The sequence below is a fragment of the Sardina pilchardus genome, chromosome 14 (genome assembly GCF_963854185.1).
Source record: "Sardina pilchardus chromosome 14, fSarPil1.1, whole genome shotgun sequence".
Classification (NCBI taxonomy): Eukaryota; Metazoa; Chordata; class Actinopteri; order Clupeiformes; family Clupeidae; genus Sardina; species Sardina pilchardus.
Window position 1 is genome coordinate 20,128,548 of NC_085007.1, and position 20,000 is coordinate 20,148,547.

General features: G+C 48.1%; 1 protein-coding gene across 1 annotated transcript in view; it reads right to left on the bottom strand.

The window, feature by feature from the left end:
• The window catches only part of ank1b (ankyrin 1, erythrocytic b), a 63,590-nt gene that overhangs the window by 24,771 nt on the left and 18,819 nt on the right, over positions 1 to 20,000 (bottom strand). Inside the window, exons 3-22 of the mRNA XM_062554889.1 lie at positions 18,761 to 18,823; positions 18,220 to 18,318; positions 17,715 to 17,813; positions 17,141 to 17,239; positions 15,831 to 16,016; positions 15,297 to 15,395; positions 15,045 to 15,143; positions 14,332 to 14,430; positions 13,054 to 13,251; positions 10,867 to 10,965; positions 10,143 to 10,241; positions 9,256 to 9,354; positions 8,629 to 8,826; positions 8,202 to 8,300; positions 7,926 to 8,027; positions 7,255 to 7,452; positions 5,714 to 5,812; positions 3,900 to 3,998; positions 723 to 821; positions 36 to 128 (exon numbers count right to left, since the gene is read on the bottom strand). Of these exons, the coding sequence (XP_062410873.1) occupies positions 36 to 128; positions 723 to 821; positions 3,900 to 3,998; positions 5,714 to 5,812; positions 7,255 to 7,452; positions 7,926 to 8,027; positions 8,202 to 8,300; positions 8,629 to 8,826; positions 9,256 to 9,354; positions 10,143 to 10,241; positions 10,867 to 10,965; positions 13,054 to 13,251; positions 14,332 to 14,430; positions 15,045 to 15,143; positions 15,297 to 15,395; positions 15,831 to 16,016; positions 17,141 to 17,239; positions 17,715 to 17,813; positions 18,220 to 18,318; positions 18,761 to 18,823 (2,325 nt within the window). The remainder of the gene's footprint in view (positions 1 to 35; positions 129 to 722; positions 822 to 3,899; positions 3,999 to 5,713; positions 5,813 to 7,254; positions 7,453 to 7,925; positions 8,028 to 8,201; positions 8,301 to 8,628; positions 8,827 to 9,255; positions 9,355 to 10,142; positions 10,242 to 10,866; positions 10,966 to 13,053; positions 13,252 to 14,331; positions 14,431 to 15,044; positions 15,144 to 15,296; positions 15,396 to 15,830; positions 16,017 to 17,140; positions 17,240 to 17,714; positions 17,814 to 18,219; positions 18,319 to 18,760; positions 18,824 to 20,000) is intronic.

Below are 20,000 nucleotides of genomic sequence, written 5' to 3' on the forward strand. Positions count from 1 at the left end.
CACACACACATCCCAATCCCCTGTGGGACTCTCACCATGGACACGGACTCCTCCGTCACCAGCTTGAGCACGTCGATGACAGAGATGTAGCCCAGGCGCTTGGCGATGCCCAGAGGAGAGGTCCCGTTCTGGGCACAGATAAGAGAGGGGAAGGCAGGGCATGACCCCCTCTGGCTGGCACTGATAACAGCAGCACAACGCAGTACAATGCAACAGCACAGTGGACGCCAACGCCAACTGGCTGGACATGCACTAACTGTAAAGCCACACCCGTTAACTCAACTGAGAGTGCTGAGGAGGTAGGATATTAGTGGGAAGAAGGGAATTGGCGAGAAGAAGGGAAAGGAGAGAAAAGGAGAGGAGAGAAACGAGAAAAGGAAAATGGGCAGTGGCAGGAGAGGAGAGGGAAGGAGAAAATGAAAGATGGGGGTGGATAGGAGCACCCAAAAGCAGAGGAGCAGTGTAGGAGAGGAGAGGAGAGAGGAGAGGAGAGAGGAGTACTGTATGAGAGGAGAGGAGAAAGGAGAGGAGAGAGGAGTAGTGTACGAGAGGAGAGGAGAAAGGAGAGGGAAGAAGAAGAGAGAGGAAAGGATATGGGAGAGGAGAGGGGAGAGAAGAGAAGGAGAATAGAGAGGAGGAGAGAGGCCAGGAGAGAGGAGGACAGAGGAGAGGAGCGGAGAGGAGAAAGGAGGAGATAGGAGAGAGGAGGTAGAGCTTCTCACTGTGGTGATTTCATTGGGTAGAGCTCCGTGCTTCAGCAGCAGGGTGACTATGTCTGTGTGGCCCTGCTGAGCCGCCTGGTGCAGGGGAGTATAGCCCACCTGAGAATGAGAGAGAGAGAGAGAGAGAGAGAGAGGGAGAGAGAGAGAGAGAGGGAGATATGGAAGGAGAGAAAGATTGAGGGAGAGAGACACAGACAGAGAGAGGAGTAAGAGAGAGAGAGCGAGAGAGAGAGAGAGAGAAAGACATTAAAACTTTAAAGGTGAATTAAGCTGTGATAAATCATATGACAAAAAGCACGTTTAAACAATGGCCTTGAACAAGAGTGTAACTGCACTTTCCGAAAAAAAAAAACCCAACAGCTTCGAGCTTCACAGATAGTACAAAAAGGTCATTCATGCTAGTGCTATTTAATATATATTTTTAATATTATTATTCACAGCTGATAGCAAGAGAGCTACCAATTATATCTACCAGTGCTGCTAGTTTCTGTAATGTAGAATCTAAAATTAAAATCTAGCTGATAGGTGTGAAAATGAGTAATACGACTTCAGTTCTCATGGATTTGAATATCATTGCTATGCGGACGACACTCAACTTTTCCTATCCTTCCCACCTGAGGACTCTAGTGTTTCCCATCGGATCTCTGCATGCCTGAAGGACATTTCAATCTGGATGAAGGATCAGCACCTTCAGCTTAATCTTTCCAAAACTGAGCTCTTGGTGTTTCCAGCAAAAACAGCTATTCCCCAACAGATCAATATCCAGCTTGATTCATCCTCACTGACTCCAACCAGATCGGCACGTAACTTGGGTGTCATAATTGATGACCAACTTACTTTCTCTGAGCATGTTGCCTCAATTGCAAAGTCATGTCGGTATACCCTGTACAACATTAGGAAGATCAGACCTTATCTGACACAAGATTCCACTCAGCTTCTTGTACAGGCAATGGTTATCTCCAAGCTGGACTACTGTAATTCTCTGTTAGCTGGCCTACCTGCTTGTGTTTTAAGACCACTACAGTTGATTCAGAATGCTGCAGCACGACTGGTCTTCAATCAGCCAAAGAGGACACATGTAACCCCTCTCCTAGTTACTCTCCACTGGCTCCCTATAGTAGCCAGAATTAAATTTAAATCTCTCACTCTGGCCTATAGGACACTGACTGGATCTGCTCCCAGCTACTTCAGTTCTTTAATCACGATGTACATTCCCAACCGCCCATTGCGATCTTCCGAGGAGCGTCTGTTATGTCGACCAACCATACATGCTAGGTCAAATTGTAGATCCTATTCTTCAGTGGTTCCGTGTTGGTGGAATGAGTTGCCCAGTGCTCTCCGTTCCAGCAACAGCTTTGGATCTTTTAAGAGGGGTCTTAAGGCATATTTATTTAATATGCACTTAGTCCTTTGAGTTTGTAATGTGTTATGGTTTGTATAATAGTATTGTTTTGTTATAATTTGTCTATTGATAGAATTTGAAATTTATTTTGCTATTGTCCTTAAATTTAGCCATACCATGCTTTAGTTATTATTATTATTATATATAATTAACTGAGTGACTTATTTGATTGCTATTCTCATTTCACTGTTTTATTTCTCATTAGGTTAGTGCTTAAAATTATTGTTTTACTGATAATATTACTATTCTCCCTAGTTTGTAATTGTTCACTGTTAATTTAATTTGTATTGTTATTTATTTGTATGTCGCTTTGGACAAAGGCGTCTGCTAAATAACCATAACCATAGCCATAGTATATTAGCTAACAAGCCAACTTTAAACGATTTACTGGAATAAATGTAAAACGCAGCACGACATTGCCTAGCCATTACCATACTGCCTGGGATGAGAAATAAAACAGTATGAGTATGCGAGTGTTTGCAGTCGGCTATGTTATTATCGTTTCCATGGCCACGTTCTCTCAAGCTCGGTGCAGGGGAAAAAAAAAAAACATGGACTCCAGGGAATGTAGTAAACTATGTGTGAGTGAAAGGGCTACGCTGTGGATGTGTGGGAGTGGGGAAGACAGTGCTTGGCCGTGGGCAGAAGGGAGTCAATTGACAAACGAATCGAGTCGGAGAAGGTGAATGATGGTTTTACAACTTCACACTTTCTCTCAATGAGGCAGGTCTGAGCGTGCAGTGCAGTGCAGGGATCTGGCCATGGTCCTGAAACGCCTGGCTGGAATCCCACTGCTACACTCCTAATGGTACTTCCCTGGTAGGTCTCCCCTGTCAATCATCAGTGTTTACTTTTGGAGACGGCAAGTTATAAGAGAATATAGCACGCTGTGTGTAACTACCTGAAACTGCATAGTATACCTTTAATGTGTGTGTCTGTGTGAGCGTCTGTGTATGTATGTACAGTACTGTGTATGTACTGTATGTATGTTATCCATCTATTATAAGAGTTTATCCACCTGTCATCAATTTCATTGCACTGTAAATGCACTGTATTATCCACATTCACAATATGTACACTCATCAACACTATCAGAACCATACCATACCATTGGTATTGTTATTAACATTACTCAATATCCTCCATCATCACTAAACATGTTCTTAGCGCCTTTTTTAAAAATCAGATAACGCATGGCGCAGTTCACCTCACTGTCGTCACAGAATTCATAGTTTACCCACCTGTTATTTTACTACAACATCCCTGATCATAGCGAAATCATTCACCTTCCAGAGCCATACAGCATAGCCATAGCAAGTCGCTAACGAGAAAACCAGCCACGCAACTTCAAGACTCATAAAACATTAACATACTGTAGCTCCTTGGAGGTAATTTTTGCATATCATAATCCTTCACCTCCACAACAAAAGCATTTCTGTTGTGTACATAGGGAGCAAGCCACAAGAAGTAGGCTATTTACAACGGCAGATTAAACTATAAATATTTCGCGACTAGGCGAGCTCTACAGCACCAAAAATACCTGAAACTGCATAGTATACTTTACCTTTAATGAGTGTGTGTGAGTGTCTGTGTATGTATGTACTCTGAATGCATGTATGTATGTGTGTGTGTGTGTGTGTCTGTGTGTGTGTGTGTGTGTGTGTGCGTGTGCGTGTGCGTGTGCGTGTGTGTGTGTGTGTGTGTGTGTGTGTGTGTGTGTGTGGCAATAACTGGAGCTGAATGGCCATGTGGAGAACTGAGGACTGGTCACTCACTCTGGTCTTGCTGTTCACATGAGCTTGCTGCTGCAGCAGGAACTTCACCATCTTGATGTTGCCATAGTGACATGACACATGGAGCGGAGTATAACCCATCTGAGAAATAAGGTGGGGGGGGGGGGGGGGAGTCAACAAGACAGAAGAATGCTTATAATGAGAACAGTAATTGAACTACATATGCCATTGTATCTTGTCTGACTATGTCTTGTATTTTCATTCCCTCTGTTGAATCTCTGCACCTCGTTGGCAGTGATACAGCACCGTTTTGTTGTGCCAATAAAACTCCCCTTAATTGAAACGAGCAAATGTCATTGAGCGTGTCTGTGTGAGTTTGTGTGTGTGTGTGTGTGTGTGTGTGTGCGTGTGTGTGTGTATTTGTGTTTGTAGGCTATGTGAGAGACAGAGAATGTGCTTCTGAGTAAGAGCGGTTGATAAAACATGAGCTTAGCACACTCCATGCCTCAGAGCGAGGTGAGAGTCGGTGTCTTGGCTGAGGTGGTTTTGGCTCAGAGGCTTTAATTTCTATTTCCAGGGTATTGATTTGAGAATAAAAGCGAATCCGGGGCGGGAGCCCGGGGCTGATCTGAGGTCAGGGGGGGTCACAGATGGCCCGGTGCTGTGGAGACATTAGTCACCCGCCCGCCTTACAGGTCAGTGCCCGGGGCCACCTCATTATAGCAGAGTGAATGATCCTCTCATTTAGCCCTCTACATCACTCACTCTACGCACACACACACACACACACACACACACACACACACACACACACACACACAATACATATGCATATTACGTGCATACTCATACTCAAAAATAGACAGTGATAGATGTTGATGCAGAGCAACAAATAGCCAGACTGCCCAGACATATGATAATCTACTCGCAAAATCTACATATCCACATTTGTCTGCCCTCAACCAACACATACATTACACACTCCCACACAAATGGAGGTGGTAACATACACATGACGATATACACACAGATGTAAAAACACGCTTACACACAAAACACACACACACACACACACACACACACACACACTCAGACACACACACACAGACACACACACACACGCACACAAACACATACACACAGACACACACACACACACACACACACACACACACATACACGTGCATCCTGAAGCTGAATAGTGTGTGAGAACACCACTCTGCAGCTTGTATGCTCCTACTACTCAAACCTGCTCTTCACACTTCATTATGCCCTCTAGAAACAGGCGTCACAGAGAGAGAGAGTGCATGTGATTGTGCATGTGTGTGTTTGTGTGTATGTGTGTGTGTGTGTGTGTGTGTGTGTGCATGCGCGCTTCTGCGTCTACGTGTGAATGTGTAGCTTCACATGGTGTTACTTGAGGGCATCCATGTGTGTGCCTATACAAGGTGTTACTGTGAGGGTATGTGTGTCAGCTGTGTGTGTGTGTGTGTGTGTGTGTGTGTGTGTGTGCGTTATAGAGTGTTTAAGGGTGCATGTGCTTGTCTGTGTGTGTGTGTGTGTGTGTGTGTGTGTGTGTGTGTGTGTGTGCGTGCGTGTGTGCTTTTGCGTCCATCTCACCCATGATGTGGCATAGACTGTGTGTGTCAGCTGTGTCTATATGCACGTGTGTGTGTGTGTGTGTGTGTGTGTGTGTGTGTGTGTGTGTGTGTGTGTGTGTGTGTGTGTGTGTGTGCGTGTGTCTAGTGTGAGCTTGTGCATCCATCTCACCTATGATGCGGCATAGACTGTGTGTGTCAGCTGTGTCTGTATGCACGTGTGTGTGTGTGTGTGTGTGTCTCGTGCGTCCACCTCACCCGTGATGCGGCGTACACTGAGGCTCCCTGCTTGACCAGCATGTCAGCGATGCCCACGTGCCCCTCCTGCGCCACCAGATGCAGCGGAGTCAGCCCGTTCTACACACACACACACACACACACACACATACACACACACACACACACACACACGACAGGAGGACGACAGGAAAGAGAGGGATCAGAGAGAGTAGAGAAAAAGGAGGAGAAAAAAAGAGGGGCATAAGGAGACAGTAGACCACAGAGAACACAGGAGAAAATAGAAGAGGAGAGGAGAGGAGAGGAGAGAAGAGGAGGGGAGAAGAGGGGAGAGGAGAGGAAAGGAGAGGAGGGGAGAAGAGGGGAGAGAAGAGGAGAGGAGAGGAAAGGAGAGGAGGGGAGAAGAGGGGAGAGAAGAGGAGAGGAGAGGAGAGGAGAGGAGAGAATCAAAGAGGAGGAGTGGAAAGGAGAGGAGGGGAGAAAAGAGGAGAGCACAGGATCGAAGAGGAGAGGATGGGAGAGGAGAGGAGAGGAGAGGAGAGAGGAGAGGAGAGGAGAGGAGAGCACAGGATTAAAGAGGAGAGGAGAGGACAGGAGAGTACAGGATCAAAGGAGAGGACGGGAGTGGAGAGGAGAGGAGAAGAGGGGAGAGGAGAGCACAGGATCAAAGAGGAGAGGAGAGGAGGGGAGAGAAGAGGAGAAGAGAGCACAGGATCGACAAGGAGCGGAGAGGAGAGCACTGGATCGAAGAGGGGAGGACGTGTGATTTCAGCCACACAGGAGACAGAGCAGCAGACTGCGTGCTGAGTCATGATCTGCTGAGTCATGATGTGCTGAGTCATGCCAGAGAGCGACTCCAGGGCCATGGCTGACTCCAGCGTGAAAAGCACAGCGCTAGTCTGTGCCGCTGCTCCTTTCTCTAACTGCTCTGGGCTCTGAGTGAGGGAGGCGTTTTTTGTGTGTGTGTTGTTGTTGTTGTCGTTGTTGTTGTTGTTACGCCCCTCTATGCCGCGGGAGTCCCAGATCAGTCAGACTGCGATCTCAAAAAACGCCTTTTTATGTTTCCACATCCTCCATTCTGTCGGAGAGAGGGAGACAGAGCCGCTTGTCTCTCTGGGGGTGTCAGTTCTTTGGCAGCCACGTCTCAAGGCCTTCTCTACTGCCATAAATACAAACTGCCGCTTATTTGGGGGAAAAAAAGATATTTCAATCTTTGACTGAAAAAGCTCATTGTTGCCACCACTGTTGAATTGGCAAAAGAATCTCACAAGTCGTTTTTCAAACAGGCTTTAAAGTGGTGCGAGCCGCCACGCTATCCATCACAAAACCTACCCCTTAGTGTGAAGCAGACAAAGATATCCATCAAACTATCAGTACGGTAGAATTATTCATCATGACTTAAAGGTGCACTTAGGATGTATTGTGGCTGCAGGCAAGTGCGGGAAGGTTCATTTACCGCTAATGACAGATAGGCGGCGTGATTTAGCACATCGAGGGTGGCGGGATTGCGGGGGGAGGGGGGAAGTGGGAGTTAGTTAGCGTCAGGGTCGTGAGGAGGTTACCTTGTTGCCCAGGTTGACGTTGGCCTGCTTGGAGATGAGGAGGGCCACCATGTCGGGGCTGCCCTCCTGCGAGGCCAGGTGCAGGGGCGTGATGCCCTGCAGCGACTCGGAGTTAGCGTTGGCGCCGTGGTGCAGCAGGCAGCCCGCCACCTCCAGCTGGTTCTGCTTAGCGGCGATGTGCAGCGGCGTGTAGCCGTTCTGCAGAGGAGGGAAACACAAGCGCGCGTGAGTGAGCGAGCGAGCGAGAGAGAGAGGAGGAACTAAGTGGTTCTTTGAAAGCCAGTCAGAGTAAGGAGAAAGGGGAAGAGTAAACAGCCGAAACAGGAGAGCGTGAGCGTGTGCGTGTGCGTATATTTGGATTTCTCATATTAGTAGCAATCCAAAATGGTAATGATACTCTTCACATACATGGTGGTGTTTACACGTGGTTACACGGTTTTCCTGTATATTCTTTACCCTGTGTATGTGTGTATGAGTGTATGTGTGTGCATTTGTGATGTCTCTGTGTGTGCATGCGTGAATGTGTGTGTGTTTGTGTGTGTGTGTGTGTGTGTGTGTGTGTGTGTGTGTGTGTGTGTGTGTGTGTGTGTGTGTGTGTGTGTGTGTGTGTGTGTGTGTGTGTGCGTGTGTGTGTGTGTGTGCGCATATGGTGTGTGTTGCTCGTGACTCACCCGGGCAGGACTGTGTGGAGAGCCCCCTTTGCTGACCAGCAGCGTGACCACGTCCAGGTTGTTGTGATGGACGGCCACATGCAGAGGAGTCAAGCCATTTTGCTGTAGAAGGACATCACACAGACACACACACACACACACAAACACACAAACACACACACACACACACACACAACCTTATGAAAGTCACACCCTCCTAATAGCACTTACGCATTGGCACAGGGCCCAGTCATGCACAAGGGCCGCACACTGTTGAGAGAATAGCCGTGTGCGTACCTTTCCTGCCGCATTGGGATTGGCTCCTCGCTCCAACAGTAACTCAGCCACATCCACTTTACCGTACTTACAGGCCACATGCAGCGGCGTGAAGCCTTTCTACAGGGACACACACACACACACACACACGCACGCGCACGCACACACACACACGCACACACATATATACAGGGTCAATGAGGAGGAGAGAGGCAAAGAGGAGGAAAGTCATCAAGACAGAAAGAGAGGGAGTCATGAGGAAAAGACAGAGGTAGAGAAACACAGAGAAGTAAAGAAAGGAGAAAAGAGAGAGGTAAAAAAGAAGAGATATTGACAGAGCTTCAAAAGTAAAGAGGGATGTTTACACACACTTAAATGCAACCCACAGTTATAAGCTGACAGTATAGAGGAGGTGTATGGAGGGGAGGGGAGGGGAAGGGTCAGAAACCTTGGTCATCTTGGTCTGCTGGGCGTTGCCGTCCAGCAGGATGCGCGTGGTCTGAGCGTGTCCCTCCCGCGCGGCGATGTGCAGGGGGGTGTGTCCGGCCGTGGTGGCCGAGTCGGGGTTGGCCTTGTGCTCCAGCAGGAGGGTGACCAGCTCCTTGTGGCCCATGCGGGCGGCACAGTGCAAGGGGGTCTGGTCATCCTGCGGCCGGCCACACACAGCGAGAGAGAGAGGGAGGGAGAGAGGGTGAGACGGAAGAGGAGGAGGAGGAAGAGGAGGAAGAGGAGGAAGAGAAGAGGAAAATAAACCATTAGCACGGCACGTTATTTTTCAAAAGCAGCGCAGGGACACAGGAAGCGAAAAGACGGGAAAGGATTACGTTCCCGAGGGGGGCGGCAGATAAGTGAGAGACGAGAAAAACAAACAAAAGCGAAATAAAGGAGTTAAAGAACCACACACACATTTCCCCAGAGAAAAGAAAGAGGACACAGAGGAGGGGAAGAGAGAGAGGGAGTGAAGGATAAAAAAAAGAGAGAGGAGGGGAATACGGAAAACAAACGGTGAAGGTAGAGAGGCAGTATAATGTGGGCAGGTGGAGGCGGCGGGAGTCGTTAGCGTTAGCGCGCCCACCTTAGCTTTGGCGTCCACCTGGGCGGCGTTCTGCAGCAGGAACTGGGCCACCTCGCAATGTCCCGCTCGCGACGCCATGTGGAGAGGAGTCTCCACTTTCTATTAAACACACACACACACACACACACACACACACAGCAGTTGTCCTTCAAACACTGCTCGCAGCAGGGGTTCTGTAGGCTGTGGAAATACTACAGATCTTGCCAAGCCGGCCCGGGTTTATTTTTAGCATTAAAGACAGTGGAAGTAGAGACAGCGTTATGATGCTTCAGATCCTTCTGGCTCTGTTGCTCCACTTAAGCCACACGCAGGATGCAAATGGAGGCTAAACTGTGTCCTGGTTTTCTACAATTTGATGGTCAACTATCATCAGGGGAATACAATTAGTAATTGTATATATTTACCCATTTTTCGGGGCAAACTACAGCAAGGACTGGAAGCATGAAAGTTGCTCCAAGACAGTCAAAAGTCACACGACTTTCTGTTTGTTTTTTTTCTCTTTGTCTCTTTTTTGTTGCCTTATATATAATAATAATAAAAATGCAATGTAAAATAGGGGAAGTAAGTGAAGTTTGCACTGCATATGTGGACAAAAGTCACTCGAGTTGCTCACAAAGCGTCTTTTTATGGCTATTTTAGTGTGTTACATCAGCTTTACACATCATTAATACTTAATTGGATGCTAAATCAAATCCACTTTTCCTTGTTTCAGTCTGTAACTCTCCGCCCTCAAAATTGTGGGTTTGTAGCTTAGCTCAATGGCGTATGAGTCATCGCCGTGACATCACCGTGACATAAATAAGATCTCTGGGCGCCCGGACGGGCGGGGGAGGACAGGTGTGCCGTGAAGCGTGTGTGTGACGGGCACTGCAGTGCAGGGTACTGACCACGTTGGACGCGTTAGGAGAGGCTCCCCTGGCCAGCAGGTGCTTCACTATGTTCAGGTGACCCATGAAGGCCGCCACATGCAGAGGCGTCAGACCAGACTGCAGAGAGAGAGAGAGAAAGAGAGAGAGAGAGAGAGAGAGAGAGAGAGAGAGAGAGATGATGTTAGAATGTAATAAAGGAACAAAGGAATTTCAACCCATGACCTGTGTACCACCCCCTAGGACACTGATTGACAGTCACACAGATGGATGACCTTGACCATGCAGAGAATATTCAGGAATAGCAGCATAGAATGGGAAAGATGTCACTGTTTTGATGCAACTTATGATAAATGTAACGTCACAATGACATCCTCCCTACTTAGACTTGTTTACACACTATTCCAAAGTTTAAGGAGCCAATGGTACCGGAGTGTTTTTGACACAGGATTTACAAAAACATATGCCAACAACAGACGTGGACATTTTGAGGTGAAATATCGCCATCAAAGGATTAAAAACATATCTCCACACAGGCTGACCAGGATCATATCAGACACGGGGCCACATGCTCCATCTTATCAGTGCACTTCCTGTCCCTGATCTCATTCCAGGAAGCTCAGGAGGCTCTCTATCTATCAGATCCCCCATTCTGATCAGCTGTCATTTCAACAGGCAGATTCAAATTGGATTACGCCAGATGATGCACGCGGGCAGCCCTGGTCTGTCTGAGCTGTTATCTGACCTCAGTGACAGCCTCCAGAGACGCCGAGTGCTTGAGCAGCAGGTCCATGGAGCGCACGTGGTTCTTCTTACAGGCAATGTGGAGAGGGGTAAAGCCATTCTGAAAAGACAGACGCGACCACAGAGTTAGTGTTTGAGGTTTTACTTTTCTTCACTTTCCTTTGCGGCAGCAACAACACACAGACACACTAATATCAATATGGAGAGGAGTAATGCCATTCTGAAAACACTTTTCAAACACTGGTGTGAGCTGTCAGCTCGGTAGCATCTGCGCTGTATTCCAAAGGACCAGAATCAGTGCAGATTTGATCTCAGGGGGATAAAGATCAAATGGACTAATTCATTGAAAGATGCAGTCCATGGTTTGGCTTTGGTCTCATGAAAGATTGTTTATATTTGAGCTCAACAGCCAATCAAACTGCACCCCTTCCTCCTGTACTCCTGAAGCACCTGAAGACCTGAACACCAGAGTGCAAATGTGCAGGTTGACGCTGAACAGAGCGGAGCGCTGAATTTGATAAAAGTGTACGGGATTAGATTTACAGACCGCACTTTAACTCCATTATGAAATTATGAGTTTACAGCCACTCCACACAGTCATATACGTAACCCAAGTAGTTTAGGTCCTTTATTCAATAAGATCCCATTCTGTACACAACCAATCCTGATCTTCACGGTGCTTCCCTGATTTGCTGACGTGTGAAGCATGCTGTGATCAGCATTCTGTTTTACATTAGCTGGGTGTGTTATGAAGCTCATCAATCTGTGCATGCTGTGTGTGTGTGTGTGTGTGGTATGTGTGCAATTGTGAATGTGTGGGCGAGCGCGCGGGTGTGTGTGTGTGTGTGTGTGTGTGTGTGTGTCTGTGTGTGTGTGTGTGTGTGTGTGTGTGTCTGTGTGTGTGTGTGTGTGTGTGTGTGTGTCTGTGTGTGTGTGTGTGTGTGTGTGTGTCTGTGTGTGTGTGTGTGTGTGTGTGTGTGTGTGTGTGTGTGTAATAATGAATGGGCAGGGGAGGGGATGTGTAACAGCACAAGCTAATCAGGCTGCCCCTGAACTAATGAGCAGGTGATCTGAGCCAGAGCCTCGACCGTAGCACTGAGAGAGAGAGAGAGAGGAGATAGACAGAGAGAGAGAAAGAGAGAGTGATACAGTATATATAGAGAAAGAGAGAGTAAGATAGAGAGAGAGAGAAAGAGACAGATACAGAGAGAGAAAGAGAGAGCGAGACGGAGAAGAGAGAGATAAAGAGAGGGTGGGCAAGAGAAAGAGAGAGACAGAGAGAGATAGATAGACAGAAAAGAGAAAGAGAGAGTGATATATATAGAGAGAAAGAGAGAGTGAGATAGAGAGAGAAAGAGACAGATACAGAGAGAGAGAGAGAGAGCGAGACGGAGAAGAGAGAGATAAAGAGAGGGTGGGCGAGAGAGAAAGAGAGAGAGCGAGAGAAAGAGACAGAGAGAGATAGATAGACAGAGAGAAACACTCATCCCATCATTAGGCCTGAGCTGAGTCAGCCGTCTGCTCACAGGTGAGAGCAGCGCGGGCGGTAACGAGGGATGAGAGCCGAGAGGAGGAGGAGGAGAGGAAGCAAAGGATGAGAGTGAGGAGGAGGAGGAGGAAGGATGGAAATGAAAAGGACATAATGGAGAGGTGAGAGGAGGAGGCCTGAATGAAGCTGGATTGGCTTTATTGATCTGACACTTTTTGACCATTTCTTGGACCATGAGCTAAAATGAGCTGTGAGGGCCTTGCCAACAACGGGAGTGGACAGAGGACAGAGGAGAAGTTTATATTATAAGTTTGTGTGTGTGTGTGTGTGTGTGTGTGTGTGTGTGTGTGTGTGCGTGCGTGCGTGCGTGCGTGCGTGCGTGCGTGCGTGCGTGCGTGCGTGCGTGCGTGCGTGCGTGCGTGCGTGCGTGCGTGTGTGTGTGTGTGTGTGTGTGCGTGTGTGAGTGTGTGTGTGTGTATGTCTGATTGTATGTGTGCATGTGATTGGTTGGTTTGTTTGTGTGCATGTGCACAGTACGTGTGATAAAGGTGTGTGGCTGTTTGATATGGTTTAATATGTGTGATTGCATAAATGTGTGTGTACTGTATGTGTGTTTGGCTGGTGGGCTTATGTGTGTAGCGTGTGTGTGAATATGGCACAATGCTCTGCTGCCATGTTTGTGTGCCCACTTGGACTGACCAGCGCTCTGGCGTTGGCCCGGGCGCCCTTGTCCAGCAGGACTTTGGCCATGCGGTGGTTCCCGCAGTGGGCCGCTACGTGCAGGGGCGTCAGGTGGTCCAGTGTGATGTCGTCGATATCAGCGTTATACTGGAGCAGCTGACGCACACAGTCCATGTGATCCCCCTGGGCCGCCATGTGGATGGGAGACAGACCATTCTACGAGAAAGAGAGAGAGAGAGAGAGAAAGAGAGAATGTATCATTACCTTCACCAAGGAGGTTATGTTTTCATCGGGGTTTGTCTGTTTGCTTGTTTGTCTGTCTGTTTGTTTGTTTGTTCACGATTACATTTTGGGAGTGATTCGTATCACCGTCTGGATCCAGGAGGTGATTATGTTTCTGCTTGGCGGAGGTGTCTCTCGAAGTACTTTTCTAGTAATAAGTTGTACACTGTAGTTTTATTTCTTATTTTCTCTTTTTACAGATATTGTATCTGTATTGTTGTATTATATGTTTGCTTGGGCTTGAGTATTACCAATAAAGGTCTACTGAAATTGAACTTGAACTTGAAATTGAGAGGTGGACACATGAGAGAGACACATGGATCAAGTCCATCTAAAATGGCCACAATGTGACCTTACACTGACTACACCTACACTATGGTAAAGGAGCACCAAATACATAAACACATAACCACCTGGTGAACAGACTACCTGGATTATCAATTTACAACAGACCTTTGTCTACACATCGCTGGGTTGAAAAGACTAACGTTGGAGGTTTATGTGTTAGATGAGCACCAGGCTGAGAAAGACAAGGGGATTTGGCACGCTTCAGCACCACAAACACATATCACCGTCTGCTTGTGAATATGTAAACAGCACACACATCATAGATATTATAAATCTTTATAGATACTATTATAAATATAAAGCTTTCTAATATCTATGATATACACTATCTCATCTTCCAGCTACAAACACTTGTGCCCGTCTGCATGTGAATATGTAAGCAGCATACACATCATAGACATTATAAATCTTTATGGATATTATAAATATAAAGCTTTATAACATCTACGATACACACTAGCTCATCTTCCAGCTACACTTGTCACCGGCGTCTGCTTGTGAATATGTAAGCAGCACACACACTATTTTATCTTCCTGCTTGCAGTCTAGTCGTTGTGGCCAGGAAATGGCTTAGCAGAGCAGCTTTTTTTCCCCTCCCCGAGCGCCCCCGTTATGAGGCCTGCTCCCCAGTGGCTCATCCCTGTACTGGCACAAGGCCTGGCTCACCTTGGTCTTGGCCTGGATTGGGGCTCCCATGTCCAGCAGGAGCTCGATGACCCGCACGTGGCCATTCCTGGCCGCACAGTGCAGCGGGGTGAGCTCATCCTGAAGGCGAAGAGAGAGAGAGAGAGAGAGAGACACACACACACACACACACACACACACACACACACACACACACACGAACACACACATGTATACACACGCACACACACACACACACACACACACACACACACACACACACACACACACACACACACACACACACACACACACACACACACACACACACGTATACACACGTATACACAAACACACACACGCACACAGATACACACCACACCACACCCACACACACACACACACACACACACACACACACACACACAGTGGTTAGAAGTGGAGCGACGCAGAGGGAGAGAAGAGAGGATAACAGAAGAGAGGAGAGGAGAGAGGGAATGTGGGAGTAGAGAGAGAGAGAGGGAGAGAGGGAGCTTGCGTGTGAAAGCAAGGGTAAGAGGAAACAAGATACACACAGGCTTGTGCTACTGGGATGCTGGGATGCCACACTGTCATTCCAACAGCGCTCGTCTCGTTTTCGAGTCTCAGTTGGAAAGACAGACAGCGGGAGGATTCTGCCAAACGAGTGCAGGATAGGGGGATATACGAGCGGGAGAGAGGAAGAAATACTACGTTACATCATTTCTGCAGGATACCTTGGTCTTGGCATCGATCTGCGCCCCTCTGTCCAGCAGTAGCCGGACCATGATGACGTTGCCCCTCCTGGCCGCTATGTGCAGAGGCGTGATCCCGTTCTGCAAAGGGGTCAGCGAAGGGGTCAGCGAGGAGCCCAAGACACAGATGAGCGCGTGGGACACACGACAACGACGACGTCGACGGTGTTATTTTCGGAAGGGTTTTTTTTTTTTTTTTTTTTGTTAAGCGAGCGTGACAAAAGGAAGACTGACCTTGGGGGTGAAGTTAACGTTAGCGCCTCGGTTGAGCAGGAGCTGAGCCACGCTCAGGTTCTCGTAGTGAGCCGCAATATGCAGAGGAGTGAAACCGGTCTGCAGAGAAAGAGGGAGGGAGAGAGAGAGAGAGAGCGAGAGAGAGAGAGAGAGGAGGGAGGGAGGAAACAAAGAGATAGACAGAGAGACAGTGAGAACAATGACTCAGGCAATCAATAGCAACTCTGGTCTTTGAAAACATCGGTCTTTACGATCAGTCACTTTTATCTGAAGTTTCCGCATCACTGTCAATGTCAAGAGGGTAATTGTGTTAACCATATTTTACTGCTGGCGTATTACGTTAAGGCTTCATTGCCATTCTTTTGAGGCGATACTGGAGCCAACAGTGTCAGCAGTATTAAACCATGATTCATCGTGAGGCTCTCAGCGGGACGAGCGCGCACACACACACACACACACACACACACACACACAGACACAGACATATACACACACACACACGTACACACACACACGTACACACGCCCACGCTACCTTGCTTAGGACATCTGGGTTGGGGTCATTCTGCAGCAGCACTGCAGCAGTGCGCGTGTCATCATTGCGCGCCGCGATGTGCAGGGCTGGCAGTCGCACCTTGCCCTTGGTGCCGTGGTTGATGAGGAGAGCGACTATGTTCTCGTGGCCCTGCTGGAGCGCCACTGCCAGCGGCGTGAAGCCGTCCTGAGGGGGAGGACACAGGCAGAGACGGCAACCTCAGTGCATGCCAGTGATTCAGTAACACAGACACTTGTCTCATATAGACTCACACTGCAGCGAGGAGTGCAGCAGTCCTTGTCCTCTAAGTACATCACAATGCCACTGCTGGCAGCATGTCAAAGCAGCTGATATGTACTCAACCAGTTTTGATTAATGGACTTCTCCACAATTGAGGCTTGCGGGGGGGAAAGAAACACTGACGCTCCACTTTCCGCAATGCAATAATGTATGTTCTCCCATCAACTCAGAATATGTAAATGTCTGTGTCAATGTATATAGTGTATGAAATATGTATGTCTGTACTGTATGTGCCATCCCCTATGTCTTCAACCATGTATACGTGCCATCCCTATGCCTGTGACCTGTCCCTATGCCTGTGAAAAGAATTTCCCTATGGGGACGACAAATAAACAAACTAACTTTCCAACGAAGATCCAAGAATCTCCTTCTCTGCCTGACTCCTGTGTGTTTTGATTTGTTTGCTCCTCTCCTCTGCCAGCTCACGTATGCAAATGAATGCAAAGCGTAGGATGCCCTTGATCAATCAGTCCACAGCGCATTGATCTGCACTGTCTGAGTGGGCCAGGTAGAGGCTATGGCTAAAAGGCTGATGTCATCCGCACAGGCAGACAGACAACCAGGAGGAGGAATGCCTCATCATTACTCACACAAAGGCCTGCTACGCTGTGCATTCAGGCATTATTTACCGGTCAAAGCCGCACTTTAGGAAACGAGATCCAGCATCCTGCCCCCGAGAAGAATAAGCCAAAGGGACTGATCCATTTTGACTGTCCTCTGCTGGGCTCCACTGACAGAATTTGTCTGATCGACTCGAGAGTGAAAGAGATGAGGTCTGATCCCAGAAACCATTGATTTCCAGCTCGCATCGAGACAGTTTTAGAAAACGGTGGCTATTCAAGAATGACAAAGAGGAAATGGGGAAAACTAGACGAGGACCAATTCAGACTGTAGGGGACGGGGCACAGGTAAGATTGATGAGCAGGACGAGAGAGCTGCGAAAAGGCGCAGCGGTGATTGATTGAGGAGCCTGAGGAGGACGGGCGGCCAGGTAAATGGGGGTCTCTCACCTCTGTCGGCAGACTCTGATTGGCTCCGTTCTCCAGCAGGAACTTCACCACCTCCAGGTGGTTCTCCTGGGCGGCCATATAGAGGGGACTAAAGCCCTTCTGTGATGGAGAGAGATGCAACAGGAACGGCCATGAGGAGATGGTCAAAAGCATCATACATTAACACACACTTAGAGAAGAAGAAAAAAACACAATGACCACAGTAATGTCCAGTGTATTAGCCATACTACGTACCGCAGGGCAGTGCTTTATGCAAATGAATAACAAAAAAAAAGAGACTGTGTATTGACTGTACCAGTATATTAACTGAGGCAATTAGCCGAATGAATCACATCCCTCACAAGGAAGATTAAAAGAAATGCATTCCTATGTATATCCCGCCCCTGTGTAGTGACCTCATAGGCGTGAAATCACAGTTCCTCTTCACAAACAAAATGCCAATACAGACTGTATATTTACACTTTTTAACAGCAACAGCCCATCTTAGACACATTGTTTATTATCATTTGTTCATGGTCACAACAGGAACCAAACCAACACCAACACCAAAAAATGTCACCTCTTCGAGCCTCACCTGTGACTGGGCGTTGACGTTGGCGCCGAAATGGGCGAGTTCGGCCACCACCTTCTCCTGGCCGGCCAGCGCGGCGATGTGGAGAGCCGTGTTCCCTTTCTGCCACGAGAGGAAGGACAGTGCAGCCACATTAACCCACATAGTGATGGCCCCGGGCCCCCAAGCCCCACTCAAGAGCACAACGCAACTCCTGCCTGCACTCAAAACAGGCCCTATCAAACACTGACACGTGTACCACACCACATCACACTGCCTCCTCAGAGCAAAGGAACACCTGGATAAGAGGATTTGCCAGGGCTGATATGTTCGCTATGTACATATACAGTGACTTGCTGCAGGTAAAAATGGATGACAACGGCGTCTTTTTTATCTCTTGCCTTACAGTAGTTCTGTATCTTCAGTAAAATCATAGATAATATTCTCCAGAATAGTTTTGGGCATATAACTTGCCTTACACTTTAATGGGCTAGAGGTTGGTGGGTGAGGTTGGTGGGTGGGTGGGTACCTTTGTGGTGGTCTCCAGGTTGATGCCATGGTGTAACAACTCCAGCACCATCTTGACATGCCCCTCTTTCGACGCCAAGTGCAAGGCATTAAGCCCATTCTGCAGGGAAAAAGGGCAATGGATCAAGAAAACGGGCATCTGAGTTAAGAGTAGTACGGGCTTCACTTTGACTGAGGAAATATCCTGTTCCTGGTGTCCTCTTTTTCAGCTTACAGTATGTCACTGCCTCTCACCCCTGCAGAGGCTTTGCTTTCTGGAGCCACAATATGGTATTTTACAACGGCAGTCTGGACGTTTAGTTACAAATGGCTTTGTCTAGTAAAAACAACCTGTTGGACACAGAACATGCTCACTGCAGACAAATGTATACGCCTTTGTTTTTCTCTTTTCTTTCTTTTAGATAAACGCCACAACCAATGGTTCTCCTTCATTAGAAAAAAAATATTTCGGATGAATAGGCAAATAAGGCTAAACCTGCACATGTGTTGATGGCCTCAACATGTTTGCCTCATCTGTGCTGAAAACAAGCTGGGAGGATTACACAACCGTGGTGCTGATGCTGCCACAGTGCCACAGCCTTGTCAGTCAGGATGCAGTACTGCTGCTGACCACAAGGGGTCTTAAACAAGCCGCCACACAGACATACCTCTGTCCTCTGCAGCAGCCCTCACGTCTGGTGAGCAACATGCTGCATCCGCAGTGCATGCGCACTCCAACAAGAGAGAGAGAGAGGAAGAAAGACAGAGAAAGAGACACAGAGGGTGGGGAGGAGAGAGAGAGAGAGGCAGAGAGGGAGAGAGAGAGGGAGAGAGAGAGGGAGAGAGAGAGGGAGAGAGAGAGAGAGAGATGTGCACAGACAGTGGGCGTTCTCACGAGGGGGATTCTGCAGACAGCAACACGTGCCTGTGTGAGTGAGCCCCTCATCTCGTCGTTGTTGCCGTGGCGCGCGGCGCGAGCTCACTGCTAACCTTCAGCACACACAGGGGAACACCTCACCACCAGCACGGCCAGCCGCGGCTGCTAATTACCGGATTACCAGCCAATACGACAAGCCTCACTACTGTGTGCATAGCGTGTGCCGTTCTGTCCTGTGGTCTTCTCACAGATCACAATGTCCTTTCAAGCAAGACATCCAAACAAGCTATTTTCAGCCCCATAAAATATACATAGCAACCCGACGGACCATTAAAAATGCATCATCATTACATCCCAAAAAGCATCAAGCAAAAAAATATCTAATAATGTCTAATCACGGCTGAGGAAATACCAGCCATCCTGGTGATCAGAGTACTGCAGCAGCGCCAGCGCGCCAGAATAAATGGCAACTCCTCGGCTGCAGCTGGCCACGGATCAGTGCTGGAGTGAGCGACGCGCCTCTCTCAATGGGGGGTGGGGTGGGGGTGGGGTGGGGGGGAAATTATCGCTGATCGCTGATCAGGGATGATAGGTGGCCTATGAGTCATCACATACATGACAAAGGAGACACGGCTTAGTCATCCGACCCAATCGCCGGCCGCCCTGATTGGGAGCAGAGGCAGGTGTTTTATTCTCCTTGTTAGACTGCACCTCAAGCAATATTGGTGCACTTGGGGAGGGGGGTGGGTGGGGGGGGGGAGTTCAATTCATTTCATTTGTATATTCAGAATCACATTGCGACAAGGTGATAAAGAGAGCACAGAGACAACACACTACAACAATCCCGCAGAAAAAAAAAAGGTTTTAAGGATCATTTGTGATAGCAAATAAAAAGCCTAATCATATGAGGAGTAATCTGGAGAAGC